The 15,960-nt window shown below is 38.9% G+C and overlaps 2 protein-coding genes across 11 annotated transcripts in view; one reads left to right on the forward strand and one right to left on the reverse strand.

Moving 5' to 3' along the window:
• Slc39a10 (solute carrier family 39 member 10) overlaps positions 1-15,960 on the forward strand; it is a 128,737-nt gene that overhangs the window by 58,714 nt on the left and 54,063 nt on the right. For 2 of the 4 annotated variants that reach the window (XM_005324355.5, XM_078017768.1), the window contains exon 1: positions 10,112-10,247. The exons of the other annotated variants lie outside the window; for them this stretch is intronic. The gene's annotated coding sequence lies outside the window, so the exon portion shown is untranslated. Of the gene's footprint in view, positions 1-10,111; positions 10,248-15,960 lie in introns of those variants that run through there. 4 annotated transcript variants of the gene reach the window in all.
• LOC120893080 (uncharacterized) lies at positions 281-11,316 on the reverse strand. Of its 7 annotated transcripts, XM_078017774.1 has the most exons (6): positions 9,962-11,316; positions 9,736-9,813; positions 8,739-8,784; positions 7,029-7,149; positions 1,022-1,080; positions 281-916 (listed from the first exon to the last, which is right to left on the reverse strand). In XM_078017774.1, exon 1 carries the CDS (start codon positions 10,464-10,466, stop codon positions 10,113-10,115), a length of 354 nt encoding a protein of 117 aa, XP_077873900.1. In that variant the 5' UTR covers positions 10,467-11,316; the 3' UTR covers positions 281-916; positions 1,022-1,080; positions 7,029-7,149; positions 8,739-8,784; positions 9,736-9,813; positions 9,962-10,112. The 7 variants fall into 7 exon arrangements, with proteins under 7 accessions (XP_077873900.1, XP_077873897.1, XP_077873899.1 ...); XM_078017771.1 differs by lacking the exon at positions 8,739-8,784; XM_078017773.1 differs by having other exon boundaries at positions 7,083-7,149; positions 9,736-11,316.

The raw sequence follows: 15,960 nt of genomic DNA on the forward strand, positions 1-15,960 counted from the left end.
TACACTGCAAATGATGTGCTGCGGGGGAAGTCTAGGTGCCAGTGCAGAGCAAGACTCCTATCCTAGGGCTGGTCTGCAAAGAGAAAGGGCAGGGAAGCTCAGAGTGATAGCTAAATGAAATCTTGAAGGACAGGTAGGAGAGGAAGGAAGGGGAAAGGGTGCAGAAGAAAGGAGGCACCTTCATTAAGTAAAGAAATGCATGACATTTGAGGAAACATAACAAGTCACTCAATATAGTTGGGTTATAGAGTTGCAACAGAAAAACAATGCAAACCATGAATGCAGTTTAAACATCTTTAGTAGTTATATCAAGAAAGTATTAAGAATTCAGTGAAATTTTAATATTTTTATTTAGTCCAATATATTTAAAATCATATAATCTCAGCATATAATCAGTATGAAAAATTATTACTGATGTTTTTATAATTTTGCACTAGATTCTAGGAATCCGTTGTGTGTTTTACATTTAAATCACCATCTCAGTTTAGACTCTCCACTCTTCAAGTGTTAAACAACCACTTGTGACTTGTGGCTGCCATATTTTGGAAAGCAAAATTCTAGAGTAATGAGATGTAAATTCACAGAGATAATATGGGATCAGATTAGATCAAACACTGTTTGTCAGGTAAATTATTTAACCCATGGGCTGTGGGAAGCTTTGGAAGTTTTATACTTGACAATAATTCAACAAATTACTGATGACTCTGACTTTCATTGTGGAGAGTGGATTGGATGTGAGCTTTATCAGGATCCAACTAGTTCTGCCAATAAATGATCATAACTTTAGGGGAGTGACAAGGGTGTGATGAGATTTAAGAGTCACCAGTTTACACATGTGTAGTCCCGGCTGAGACAGGAGGATTCCCTGAGCCCAGGAGTTCCAGGCCAGCCTAGGCAAAACAGCAAGACTCTGTCTCTAAAATTAAAAAAGAGAGAGAGAGAGAAATAATTAATACATCATAAGGAGAAATAACCTTACAGGCATTGATAGTGTCCTGAGAGAGGAGATAAGAGTGACTACCTTTCTTCTGCTCCTCTTCCTTGATGCTTCCAGGAAATATAATAAGACAATTTTGAGAACTGGGGAAAACAAGAGAAGGGTGGGAAGATGGAGAGACAATGTGATTAGTTTGGTGCATCTTAAATTGTGAGTTGCTTAGGAGACATTCAAGTGTAATGTTCATATCACAGATGTTACCTGCATAGAGATAGAAACTGAAAACATGAGATTTGCTATAGTTTCAATGTGGTTTATGCCCAAACCAAAGGTGTTAGTAGTTTGTATGATGATGTTAAGAGGTGGAAGCCAGGCCTGAGGCACATGCCAATAATCCCAGCTACTTGGGAGACTGAGGCAGGATGATCCATCCAAGTTGATGCAACTAAGTCAGACCTCGTATCAAAATAAAGGGCTGAGGATGTAGCTTAGAAGCAAAATTATTTGCCTCACATGCACCAGGCCCTGGATTTGATCCCCAGTACTGCCAAAAATAAAATGTTTTTAAAATGCGATAGGACCTTTAAGAGGTTGGTCTACTAGTGGGTCTTTAGGTCTTTAAAGCATTAAGGTAGTTTTCATGAGACTCTGATTAGTTCTTGTGGGAGTGTTGTTATGAAAGAGCAAGACTGGCTCTGGGCCCCTCCTTGTTCTCTCTACCTCTCCAGTAAACCATGTGATCTCTTGTGTGTGCATGTGCTCTTGTCTTGATGCCATTTGTCACAGAGTAAACCAGCAAATGCAGCCCTCACCAGAGAACAAGTCAGTGGGGATGCCTGACCTTGAACTTTCAGCTTCAAACTGTGAGCTAAATAAACCTCCTTTCTTTAAAAGTTATCCAACCTCAAATATTTTGTTAGGCAATAGAAAATGGACTAATATAGGAGTGTATAAAATTTCCCAGGATAAGTGTATTGAGTATGTTAGCAGTTGTTGTCCAACTTTTCTTTATTTTCTTTATTTTTTTAATGGTCCTAGAGATCAAACACAGGGTCTCAAGCATGCTAGGCAAGCATTCAGCTCTTTTAATCTAAATTTTAAAAAGAATTACCTGGAAACTGATTTAAAATGCAGATTTTTGTTCCTTACTCCTCATTATGCTGGTTCAGCAAGTCTTGGAGGACAGTGGGAAATTGTACTTTTAATAAGAGCCCCTAGAGAATTTGGTGCAAGTGGTCTTTGAAGCACTCCTTTATAAACGCTTGTATAGCATGATAAATAAGAGGAACCAGAAGAGGTTGTCCATGTGTATGGAAGATTGTAGAACAAAAGCTCTCTAAGAAATTAGTCAGTGAGCTACTACAGAGGTTTGAAAAACCAGAAGAATGCTATCTGCTATTAAAGTGTGTGTGTGTGTGTGTGTGTGTGTGTGTGTGTGTGTGCGCGCGCGCGCGCTTTACAAGATTTTTATAAGATTTTTATATAAAAGACAGCAAGGATGGAGGTGGGAGAAATAAGTAGGTGTCTTACTTGGTGGGACAATCAGCATGGCAGAAGGAGACATCACCCTTTGACTACTGCCCAAGGTGTCTATCCTGGGCATGTTTTCTCAGCCCACCACCAACCTCATCAAATTCCCTGAGGAGCTGAGGGAAGAAGTAGTTAACTGCCTCAAATGTAGCAGAGAAATCAAATACAATACCAGTTGAAAGCCACAGTTGGCTTTAGTAACTTAGGCTTATGGTAGCAATTTGGGTGACCGAGTAGGGATGGAAGCCCAACTTCAACGGGTGAGTTGCAAAGGGGATCAAGTAAGTGTGTAGACAATTCTTTTGAAGGATCTATGATTATGACAAGGAGGAAAGAGAAGGTTGAACCTTATAGGGATGTTGACTTAGGAAATGCTTAGGGATGAATGCCTTCTGAGTCTGCCCACTCGATTTCATTTCTATTGTGTGGGTTGATTCAATAGTGTAAAACCATACTCTCATAGAATATAGTTATTAAATAATGTTACTCTATCCTTTGGAACCAGTCAAATGACGTTTAGTTATACTATCACATGTTCTACTAATTACTGGAATGGATAAACTATTGTGCAGAATAACAGTATCTGATTACTGATGATTTGAAAGAAATGCCAAGCTGGGCCAAACTACGGTAGGTTGGAGTTTAATGAAAGCAATAAGAAAGAAGAAAAATTCTGAAACTTTGAATTTCTCAGTCACCTCTTCTCCCTCCATCTCCTGCTTTTAGGGGCCTGCGTGTTTAAATTGAAAATTTAATTTCACTCCAACCTTTATTACCCTTTGCCAGTTTCCAGGGATTAGGACGTGGGCATCTCTGGGAGGGGAAGAGGTCATTAGTCTGTCTACCACACTAATCCTATTCTTCAGTTCCCTTCTTGCCTGTGATCATGCCACCTGCCTGCTTAAAATTCTTCAGAGGCTCTTACTGCCCTCAGGGTAGCATTCAGACTTCTTAAGATGGTACACAAAGGCCCTGCTTACCAGTCTTGTCTCATCTCTCTCAATCTTTGACACCAAAACCACACAAGACTGGTGTTGTTTCAGTTTCCTAAACTAAAAACCAAGCTTTCACCGATGTCATTTATCTGTGTGGGGAAACCCCACCCCACACCCCTTTACCTGTCTCTCTCCTACTCATCCTTAAAACAGAAGCCAGATGTTACTTCCTTTAGGAAGCCTACTGCTATAGACACCCATACCTATCTCTAACATAGCACTTGGCACTCTATAATTACCTCCTTAATAACCTTCCCCCCTGGATTATTTAAGAGCAATAATCTCATTTTGTTCACAGGCATCTTAAATACTTTACATTTTGGCTTGCATATTGCAGAAGCACAAACTTTTGCTTGAAGATATGTCCTCCCTTAATACTTGTCTGTTTTTCCAAGGTAGACTGGCAGAGAATATAGACTCATATGAATCTGAGGATAGAAATGTTCTTTCATTTTCTAAATGAATTTCACTTTAAATCTGCTAGAATATATTTTCCTGCACCCAATCTATTCTTCATTGATTTGCATATTTGCCCTTTATATTTACATTACTAGAATTGAAGTCATGAACATGCACCTGATTCTGCTTAATTTTTAATATAACTTTACTAATATAAATAAATACTTGAACTGGATCAAAACACTGTAAAAGGGGGAACCTTTCAACTGGATGAATAACCAGATTGGCTAACTAAAATATTAGAATAAATAACACCCTTAGAATCGATTTAAGTTCAACAGGCTGAAAGGGAAAGCAAAAAAAAAAAAAAAAAAACAAAAAAACAAATGTTCACAGTATAAGTATCTTGATTTTTTTTCTTTCATTTAATATTACATTTAAAATTTCCATTGACCTGTGGGCATTTACTGATTGGGAATACCAGTTTAGTGTTCCTTTAATTTTCTCTTCTTTTTTTAAAATTACCAACTTTGTCAGACAAAGTAATATAGTTGGTCCTCAGATACTGAAGTATACACGGAAGCAAGCATATAAAGCAGGGTTTATTTAAAAAGGGATATGGGATGGTCAAAAGTTGGGAATCAGGTAGTCCAGAGGGGCCAAGGTAGAGTAACCCCTGCTGGAAGGGGGTGTAATTAACAACTCCCTGTAGGGAGGGAAAATTCCTGGGAGGGGTTACCTTAATAATAAGTTGGAGCTGGGGCAGGTTGTCTAAGGGTGGAGGAAGGGTTCTGAAGGAATTAACATTTCAATTCCTCCTTTCTCTGGATGGACCCTTGCCTATCTGCCTAATTCTGGCTTCACAGTTATCCTAAAAAAAAAAAAAAAAAAAAAGGGTGCTGCATACAGCCTCAACAGATGGGGCCTAAAAGAACAGCTTCAGGAGCCAGGCTGCCTGGGCTGGGGTCCTGGCTCTACCATATGCTATGTGGTTACCTCAGTATTTTTATAAATAGGCCTTATGATATTCATTGCATAGCATTGTTATAAGAATAAAGTGAATTATTATATTAAAGCATTTAATAGGGCCTGACATTTTAAACGATACAATTTCATGTGTGTAGGGTGGGAAGACTGACTATGAAACAAAACTGCTTAGAGAAGGCAACTGTCATAATTAGGATAAAACTTGGATATAGTGAAATCATTGGAGGCTGCAGGTGAGATCATTTATGAGAAAGAAAGCCAGCCAAGCCTGGTGGGTCTTGGACTGTTAGGCACTGCCAGAAGCCTTGTTCCCCATAAACATAAGGATGTTCCTAAAACTTCTATAAAAACACATGCTATTAAGAAGTGGTTGATGAGATTCTGTGAAGATTGGAAAAAGTGGCTTATTAAGAATAAAATATAAGAGTTTTACTTAGAAATAGTAGAAGAAAAATTCAGAAATCTCTACAAATCACCCTTGTTTTGACAATTTATTTATTGCCTTTCCTAATATTTAGAGTTCCACTGGATTCTTGCTGTGAAATTTTTTTAATAAACAAAGGTAAGCAATATTTGCTAAGAAAAAACAAGTATGTCTTGATTTTAAAAGATATTCTTGATTGTTTTTATAAATGTCAATTGTGAAATGGGTCTCCTTATTAATTATCTTAGAAGCCCCAGGCAAGATTATCATGTAAGGACAGTTTTAAAATGAAGTTTAAAAATAGATTTATTAATTTCAACAAGTTTAACAAACCATTTTAAAAAATTAATTTACATGGTCACTCATTACTAATTCATTTCCATGTTGACAATTTTCCTTAAATTGAAGTGTAACCATCTTAAATACTTTTCAAATTTGTAATATTAATGTAGCTATTTTCATGCCACTATTTTCTAATTGTTATGACTAAGAGTTGAGTTTTGGAAGATCGATTTCTGCTGTACTGCTAGAATTCCAAAGGAACTAAAACTGCTGCCTGATAGCATCTAGGTCCTCATGGTTAGTACTAGTGGCTGTCTGTCAAGCCTTCGGTTTTTCTTCATCTTCACATTCTGTGAGTGAACAAGGTTGACCAGAAGAAGCAGGATTGAGAGGCTGGCAATTTGTCTACAGTTTTCCTTCTTTCACTTTGCACCACACTGCCCTTAGGAATCTAGATAACCATATTTTCTTCTTTTAGAAAGTCCTCTTCAGAAAAGACTTGGGGCAGGTAGGGGTGGGGTGGGGTGTTACTCTCTTAAAAATAAAAATAACAAAGTGGCAGTAACTTTTCTCAAAGTTTCTGATTTCAAGACCCACAAACGAAGGGCTAAACATGGAATTTCAGGCCTTGGTGAATAGTTAGGTTTGGGCATATAAGTCTTCCTGACACATGTGGACAAATGTGCCTTCTGCCTCTTGGTCTGGCTTTCTGAGTTGTTTTGTGAATGTATCTTCCTCTTTCTCTGGAGCTAGTTCACACTTTTATTTATGAAAAGACTCACCACAGTGAATTATTTGGAGGTTTTTGAGCTTCTCTGTTATTGTCTCTCTCCCAGTAGAGATGCCTCATGTTACAGACTTTTTGTTTGCATTGCTGGCTCAGGAGACTAAGAGGTCTGGCTACTTTAATGCTATCGTCATCCATGAAGATCATAAAAGTTAATTTTTCTTCTCTGGGTGGGAAGTTGCTTAAAGTTTTGTGTTATCATTTCATTTCTCCAATCTATTTTTGTCTTTGCAGATAGCGTCTGCACTAGCCTACCAATTCAGAATGACTTCACTTGACAGGCACATTAGTCAAATCTGTCTCTTACCAGGGTGGATTGGCTTATCTCTTCTAGCATCTCAGAAATGGTGGGCTCTGTGGAAGAGGATGGCCTCAGATATATAAGCCTTGCTATTTAGAATAGGGCAGAAGGGCAACTGTGTTATTTTAGTGTAACTGCCACAGACCTCTCAAGGTTTGTTTATTACCACCTCCACCTTCACACTCCCCTGCCTTTGCTGGGAATTGAATCAGAGCCTCCTACATGCTAGGCAAGAGCTCTACCACTGAGCTAGATCCCTAGCTCCATATATCTTAAGTTTAGGAAGTCTTACAAAAAACAGTAAGATTGGGGAGTCCTAGTTTCTCAAAGAATCTGAAAAAGACTGCCCTAGGGGTCCCACCTCCTCCTCTTGACAATGTCCTTACCTCATTAGATGTTAGACAGTGCCACAGGCCCCAAGGAACAGGAATGGGATGTACCTTTTACATTTCTCTGGCATCAGATCCAGAACTAGAGTTTCAAACTCCAGGCTGAAGTATATGGTATCTGAAAATAAATAGGTAGTTACTAATTTTAAGGTCAATGTATAGAACTTAACAGATTCCTGGAGTCTTCCTTTTCCAGCTCTTTAATACCCATTCTGGTACTTAATCCCCCACTTCGTACCCACACTGTATCAGTATTATTTAGTCTTGCTTGTATTCTTGTCTAATGACTTCTTAGGCATGACTCTGTCTGAGCCAAACATTTTTGTCATGTGAAAATTTGATTTAAATTAAAGAAGAATTTACAGAGTTTCTTTATTTTTGGTTGTTACTAATCTTGATTCTTAAAAAGAATAATTGAATTTGAAAGGTCTGATTTCTTAGAATCAGTCATGTTCTTTATAGAATCCATTAAAGATTCTTATCTTCACTGTGGATGAAGACTGTTTTCTCTTGTTAGAGGGAAAGCCACGTTTATGACATGGACTTCCTTCAGTCCCAGCTAAAGATCTAAGTATAAGATATGATTCTTAATCTCTACTGTAGCTGGTTCTTTTCTAATCCTTGGAAAGACAAAAAGGATGCTGGATTTATTTTATTAAGACTCCCCAAAAGGTTGATCACATTTAAGATTTTAGATATGTGAAATAATATTGTGACTGAAACAGTGTGAATAAGCAAACAATGAAAGGTAAGCCATTTACACATAATTCAGTATTATCTCTTTCTCTCAGATCCTGGAAATCATTTATACTGTTCTTGTAGTTCAAATGAGCTTCTTTATAAATCATATGAGGTGGCTGGGGAAAAAAAAGTCTTACCCTTTCAAGAAAGTTCTGTGATTCTAATATATTATAAATTCCCAGCAGCAGGTAATTTTGCATAAACCTGAAAGTTGTTTTGTGAGATTCCTTTTCCTAATAGGAAAGAGCAGTGCAATAGTTTGTAGCTTAATCATTTATGTTGTCTAATAATTTTGCTGTAAACCCTCCCCAAATCAATAGGCATATATTTAAATGAATATGAATGCTTGGGTAAATTTATAAAAGCAGTAGGAGACATGGTCTCTATTTTCAAGTAGTTTATATAGTTTTATGCAGATGTAATATTTAAAAGTTAAAACAATTAGTAAAGAATAGCCAACAACAAATTAGAATAGGAGTCACTAAGAAGATCTGGATCCCAAGGCCTCCATCTTAGCAGGTATTATTAGCTTTTTGGTTCCTAAAATGTGATCTGTGGAGCCTTGAGAGGAAGGGTTGGGATAGGGGTGTAGAACATAGGGAAATCTTATTCTGAGCTGTAGCTGCTTTAGTTTTCAGTATTTGTTGTAGTATTTGTTGCAGTTGTCAGTATTTGGTCAAGGACTCAGCTATATCTGTACCATACCAGCTGAACATTAGCTTTGTAAGTATTAAAATAAAAAAGCAGAGTAGCTGCCCTAAAATATAAGAAAAGCAAGTGCTCTATCTTGTTTGGAAAATAAAAAAGACATGTATATTTTAAGGGTCCTTAAATGACTCTTAGAATACTTTAAAAACAATCCTCTCAACTTATCCACAGATCTGAGGATCATGGCCATTGTCTCCCACAGTAAGAGGCAATAGTGAAACTATCAGACTAATATCAGACTAAGTCCTTCCTGCATACCTCAGGACTTCTCCATTTGCCAGCAGGAGTAAGGCCCATGGAGTGGCTTCACAAAACACGAAAAAAAAAGATATGAAAGAAAATATGAGATTTTTAATGTTGTGGCAGTAGGTCGGCATTAATTAGGTGCCTAATATATACAGAAAACAAATACACACACAAAAAAGAAATAACCTTCTTCACCAAGTAGCCATATTGAGTAGGTTTGAACCCCAATTTTCCTTTCTCCCTGTTCTGTGATCTTGGGCAAGTTACTTAACTTTCTTGTTCCTCAGTTTCCTGAATAATTCCTACTTGATTGTTTTATGGGGATTAATACACATTAAAAGCACTTTGGAAGTACCCAACACATACTAATGCTTGCAATTATTATTAGTCATGGTTATATGCATCCAGCTACATACCAATAAGACAATTCCAGAATTCACAATCAAGTAAATCATGGTTGAATACAGGTAGACCTCAACATGTGCTGGGACAGGAAACAGTAATGAAGCAGAGATAAAATATCCAGATCCAACTTTTGAGAAAAATGTGGGTTATTAGTTGCTTAAGATGGGGATGGGAAGCGGTGGAGAGACCATTCAAATGGGAGTTATGACATAAGAAATACCAAGAATAGGTGCAATGCAGGCAGCAGCCCTTGCAACTTCTTGGCTGATCAGAAGTTTTTTGCTCTTGCGTATTAAGAAACAGTACATCGAATAAGGAGTAGGAAAGACTATTTTAAAGGTTGCCAAAAGTCTCAAAATGACTCTAAATGAGTGACATGTTCTCAGGACTCAACTTTCCCTTTTAGTCTTCAAAGGCCCACAGTAAGTGCGTTTTAAACGGGCGAAGCAGGGGTAGGGTCAGCTATGAAAAACTCATTGCACTTAGCACTAAGTTCACATTTTTTGCCCTAAGAGACTGAAACAGTTACTTTCACAGAGTAGGAGGAATTAGTCTAACGGAGAGATTTTACTTAGATAAGTATCCTAATTTATCAGTCTGACACCTTTTGGCCAAAGTGATTGCTCCAGGATCTTCCGTTTCTCATTCGCCTGCCCAAGGCCTCAGGAACCGATCTGTAACACTGGGAGAAAAAGCGAGTGGTGAAGGGCACTCCACGCATGCGTTAGAAGCCGCCCCAACTCCCCCACAGTGTCCTTTCTTGGAACAAAACTAGCGCGGAGCTACGGGGCTCCGCAATTTGCGTAGACTCGAATTTCTATTGCTCTGACCATCCGTGTGGAATCCGCGAGTGGTGCAATTCCCTTACGCAGGCGGCGTTTCCGAAGTGAATGACTGGGTGGTGCGTGTACGCCCGTAGCGTAGCACCCATAGGCGGACGGGGTGCGGCTGCGCAGGGACCTGAGTGGGCCTAGTACGCCGCTAGCGTAGCGCGGCGTCTGACGCTCTGGCTTCCGCGACGCATTTAGCGCAGCCGGCTTTGATGAATACACGATTTGGTGCAGCCGGGGTTTGGTACCGAGCGGAGAGGAGATGCACACGGCACTCGAGTGTGAGGTAACTATAAAACCCCGATTTGTTTACATTCCCTCCCCCAGAACCGGCCCCATGCGCGGCGGAGGCTGCGAGTCCCGGGACGGCGTGGGGGAAAGAAAGGGAGAACAGAACCGGGGTGTCGGGGCTGGGTCCCTCGGGGATCTGGGCGCTGGGGCTCCCGCAGCGGCTGCAGTCGGCGGCGAAGGCGAGCTGGAGCAGAGCGCGCGGTGGGCAGCGCATGGGGCGTCGCGGCTCCTCGTGTGCGCTCTGGGCTGCTGCGGGCCGCGGGGTCGGCAGCCGGGAAGCGTCCGCCCCGCGTGCTGGACCGGAGTCCCTCTCGGCCTCCTGCGGAGGCTGGGGTAGCCGCGCGGCCCGCGCCGCGGCGGAGGAGTGACCGCTGGGCGGGCGGCGGCGGTTAGGGGGCTGCGCGCGGGCTTCCTAGGGCCGCGGTGGCGTCGCCAGCGGAGAAGGGGACCCTGTGGCCCGAGGGTGGGAGTATCTGCAGGTTGTCTTCGGGGGACTGGGCGACGAATGCCCCCGATTCTTTCTCTGCAATCCCTCCTTCTGGTCCGAAAAGGGCTGGGCAAGGGGACCCCGGGATGGAGCGTCCGCGCCACTCTTCCGGCATCGGGAGACTAACGGACGGCGGAGTCTGAGCTTCTACTGCGGGGGCCTCGTGGGGGCTTGTTTTCTCCCCGACCAACTGAAAAGCCTAGGCGGGGCGCGGGGGAGTGAAGATTTCAGCCTGTTGGGGTCCTGGGAGCTGAGGGCTCGGGTGGGGCTAGGCCGTGGCGGGGGCGGAGGTGGCGCGGCGGCTGGGGCTTTGTTCCTGAAAACCCTTAAGTGGAGGGCGAGGTGGGGCGCGGTTGGGGGAACCCTGGGGGGCTCAGCTCTTCCAGCTAGGAACCTGCCGAACTCCTAGCCTCTCCCATGGGATCTTCAGAATGCCCCAGCTAAGAAGGGGCTTTCTGAGGGCTCAGGCGACGTGACGTTGAAGGTCTTCCTGTGTCTTCTGTAAAGAAACGTTCACGTGGGAGCCTGTCCTCGTGGGCTGCCTTTAAGGAGCCGGCACGTGGAAGAAAGAGCCCAGGAGGACCCGCTGCCCTCAGTTGCAAGGGGTCCTTCACTCAAGTACCTGTTATAAGTGATGAAGAGTGACACAAAACAAGTTTAAAAGAAAAAAAAGTAAACCTATTATTTATTTCATTTGTCTTTTTCACTGTTGCATTCCAGTTCACCTTGCAACTGAGTCATCCTTGGAGCAAAAGTAGCATGTGGCAGGTTTATGTTCTGTTTTCATTTTGGATGTGTATCTAAATTGTATATGGTTAAAAAAAAATAGCAAATAATACATGGGAAAAGCTGGAGCCTTAAGTTAATGGTAGTCATGAAATTGAAAGACTTGACTTCTGTGTACTGTTTTATATTAGGACTCCCTGTGTACAAATTGAAGTCCCCACTGTGAGTCAGTCATTTTTTTCTGGTCCTTGGGAATCCATGCCTGACGACGCACATCCTACGTGCACTGAACATTCCACTAGGGAGAGAAACGAACGATATAAATTCTGGGAGATAAATCCTGTAAAGAAAATAAAACCGTGTGTTGACAGGCATTTTTAACATTCTTGTATAGTGACACTCAGACTAATGTGTTTTTTGTTTTGTTTTATTTTTGTGATACTAAATATTTTTGACCCCAGGACTTGGTTCGTGCTAGGCCAGCGCTCTGCCACTGAGCAACATCCCCAGCTCAAGACAAATGGTTTTTAAATGTAATAAAATACGAAGGGTTACAACAAAAAACAATTGCATAGAAACAGTTATTGAGTTGTTAAATATTTATGATGAAGTAATTCATGTTTTAGTAAATAAATACCAACAGAAGTGGCTGATCTAATGACTAATTTGAAACTAATGGAGAACTGTAAATGATTTTTTAAAGAATGATTTTTTTCTGGGTATTTCCTTTTGCTGTAATTTTGCCTTCTACATGAGTACTAAAGGAATGACTACATTTCAGTGATTATATTTACCCTACCCCAATTCATAAACCTGAATTCTGCCAGTGGACTCTTTGTTTAGAATCCCTGTGCAAGGATGACTTTGGTAGTACGTTTTTCAAAAATGGTTAGGGAAGAGCTCTTCTGATATGACGTCAGAAATATATTGCACAATAAGCTGTGCAGGTCTAGTTTCCCTTATCCAAAATGCTTGGGACCAAAAAATTTATTTAAAAAAAATGTTTGCACATACATAGTATCTTGGGGTGGGACTCAAACATAAAATAATTTATATTTCATATGGGCCTTACACACAGCCCAAATAATTTTATATAATGTTTTTCTTGTATTTGCATTTTGACTGGGACCTGTCAAACATGAGGTGATTTGTGAATACACTGTGCTATATTAATGCCAAAAATATTCCGGATTTTCATTTTGAGGATGGTCAACCTATTCTGGGTTTTCCTGTTACCAGTTTATATTCCACTAACAGCTTCAAAGCTGACATAAATTTTCCTCATCTAATTTTTTTTTTTTTTTTAGTTGTTAAATCTTTATTTTTAACTTATTTACATGTGGTGCTGAGAATTCAACACCAGTGCCTCAGACATACCAGGCAGGTGCTCTACTGCTGAGCCATAGCCCAGCCCCAAATTTTCTTCATTTTTGAGCACCTGATTTGAAGTACTTTGAGGAGGCTTTGAGTTTTCTCTATGGGTACTGCTCTAGGGGTTTCTTTTCTTTCTTTTTTTTTTTTCTTAGATGCTTTATGGAGAAGATAGGATGTGAATATTATAGCAATGGAAATTATTCAGCAGCTGGTATGATCATTTGCTTTTTTGTTGTTGTTTTTTAAATAGTAGTGTGCTTAGAACCCAGGGGTGCTCTTGTCATTGAGTTACATCCTTTTTTTAAAATTTTGATATAGGGTCTTACTAAGTTGCCCATGCTTCCTTGCTTTTCAGTCTTCAGCCTCCCTAGTAGCTGGGGTTACAGATGTGCAACACCATACTGGTAGATCATTTGTGTTTTTTTTTTTTTTTTGGCACCAGGGATTGAACCCAGGTATGTTTCACCACTAAGCCGCATCCAAAGCCCTTTTTTATTTTAAGACAGAATTGCTTAGGACCTTGCTAAATTTTGATGCTGGGTTTGAACTTGAGATTCTCCTGCCTCAGCCTCCTAAGTCACTGGTATACACAGGTGTAATACCGCCTGGCTCACATTTGCTTTTAATTAAAAAAAATTTTACTTTATTCTCCCAAGTAATTGGAACAAATTTAGGGCTTTGGAGTGAGATTAAAAGTTCAAAACTTGGGTCTGCTGTTAACTTGTTTGGTTTACCCTGAGTCAGTTCCCTTAATCTTATTTGTAAACTTCTAACTACTGTAAAATTTACTGAGTTTTTTTGTGACTGTTAAATGATAAGATGATCCAAAATGCTATAAGCACTTAATTCATTTTACCTTTTCTACACAAGTGTTTCACTATGATGATCTGTAGTTGTTGAAGGACTACTTTCTCTTTTTCTTTTACCTTCATATGTGATAACCACCCCTCAAAATGAGATTTGATAGTTTCTTAGTGGGCCTTTACGAGGATAGTTATCCCTCCTATTTTTTGTCCTGTTAACTCATATGTAAGAACCATAGGATTTTTCCTCCCTTGTTTCTATTCTATAATTTCATGTGTACATTTCATATCCCCTGCCAGACTAAATTCCTTAAGCTGGGGGAGGCATACTCTAAAGCTTATAGTCACATAGTATTCATTACACATTCATTGTATGTGCATATTGTCAAACCCTTTAATCAAGTTCAAAATGTTAATTGAAACAATTTAAATTTAGCATTAACCTAAGGGAGAAACTTTGGATTAAAATGTCAGCCTTATGTATATAGCGCTTCCCTCAAGAATGGAAATGCCATGAGTTTTGTTTTATATCAGAGGGACATTATCACTGGTGCATTTTAAACTGTTATTCACAAGTTGGATGTAAAAGAAACTAAACAGAAAATGAAAGAGAAAAGTAGGCAGTCAAAACAAGTTTCTTGCATTATAACAAGTTTAATAATCTTAGGCCATATTCATTATAGTTTAATATTTTAAAAAATACACTTTAGGCAGAGAAGATGTAATTTAGTGGTGGAACTCTTAACATCTCATCACAACAATAAAGAAAGGGAAAGAAAAAAAAGTTTACATGTCCAGACTGCCAGAGTAAACCTCATGCAGTTTGATGCTGCCCCCTAGTGTTTGTTTCCCCTTAAAATTTTCTTGAACACAATTTACAATTTCACTTACACATGTTCCCAAAATTAGATACCCTTTAAGATACCAATTTCCTTTAGTATCTCATATCTAATTACCTTTGGGTTTTCTTTAGCTGATTAGTATTGCTAGTAAAATGGACATAACCTTTTAAAATTGGTTAATTTTGATTACTTTTAGCCTTCTGTTTTCCGACTAGGGAACAAATTGGGTGTGGAGGTGGAACTATATAACATCACCAAATTACCTTGTAATAGTATATGTGTTTTTTATCCCAAACAGGAAGAAAGTAATGTTTATCTTTGAAGTTAGCTTTGTATATGATTGATAGCAATTTTATTCATTTAATCTGGGCTGCTGCTTGTCTTGGAAAGAGTATTATAAAAATCTACTTTCTGGCTTACTTTAGTCTCATATATAACCTTGAATTGTTTTGACTGTACTGATAATAAAGTTTGAAAATGTCAAATTCACATCGTGAGCTTTCTAAAAATTTATTTTGAACTATGATTTATGTAGAATGATTTTTGAAAAAAAAATAGGATTTCCTATAGTCATTTATGTAAACTCAGATTATAGGTTTCAGATTATACCAGTTATCTGTTTTCCAAACTATTTTTTTTTCCTTTTCATCCTCTAAGTTCTGCAGGTTGGCCACACAATGACTTGTAGATTTTTCTAAACTAAATATATTTTCAAACAATAAAAATATTGGAAAATTCAAAATTATGGTTCATCAGATATGAAACAATTTACAACTGAAATGAAAAGTTTTAGATAACAGCATTTCTGAAATTATTTCAGGTCAACTACTTAGGTGGTCATATCAGTATTCCGAAATATAAAATCAATAACCTATTAAAATTGTAATATCACATTAACAGTGTGAAATGTTATTTTCTTATTATCAGAACATAAGGATTTTAGATCGGATATTTAATAGATTTTTAATGTTCAAAGATGTTAGACTAGGATATTAGTGATAGTTCAGGGTTGTGCAAGTAAAAGGATAAAATCTTGTTTAAATAGTGTTTAAATGACTCACAATCTAAAAGTTAAGGGTAGATGATTTTATAATTACCTATTTTTACAATTTTGTAATTATTCATTTTTTAAAGATATTTTTGCTGCTGAAAAAGATGCAAGTATTAAATAATATGAGTCTCTGTATTAACTTTTCTAACAAGCATAATTTTATCCTTAAACTGTACCTACTTTGGAGTGACACCCATCTCATTCAGAAAAGGCTTTTAGGGATGAGAAATTTTTTTAGTTTTAAAGTATTAGCTTCTCCTACAGTTAGTTGTTTGCTGAACTAGTTTTTTGTTTGTTTTTTAAGTGTATAGATAGACCAATGGTCAGCAAACTATGCCCCTTTATCTCATAGTTTCCTCATTCATTTGTGTATTATCCATGACTACTTTTGTGCTATAATTGTCAGACTTGAGTAAGTTGTGATA

The sequence above is a fragment of the Ictidomys tridecemlineatus genome, chromosome 7 (assembly GCF_052094955.1).
Source record: "Ictidomys tridecemlineatus isolate mIctTri1 chromosome 7, mIctTri1.hap1, whole genome shotgun sequence".
NCBI classification, from domain to species: Eukaryota; Metazoa; Chordata; class Mammalia; order Rodentia; family Sciuridae; genus Ictidomys; species Ictidomys tridecemlineatus.

Bases quoted from the DNA above. Each gene is read 5' to 3' on its own strand.
- LOC120893080 (XM_078017771.1), bottom strand. From the start codon at position 10,466: ATGCGCTGCCCACCGCGCGCTCTGCTCCAGCTCGCCTTCGCCGCCGAC.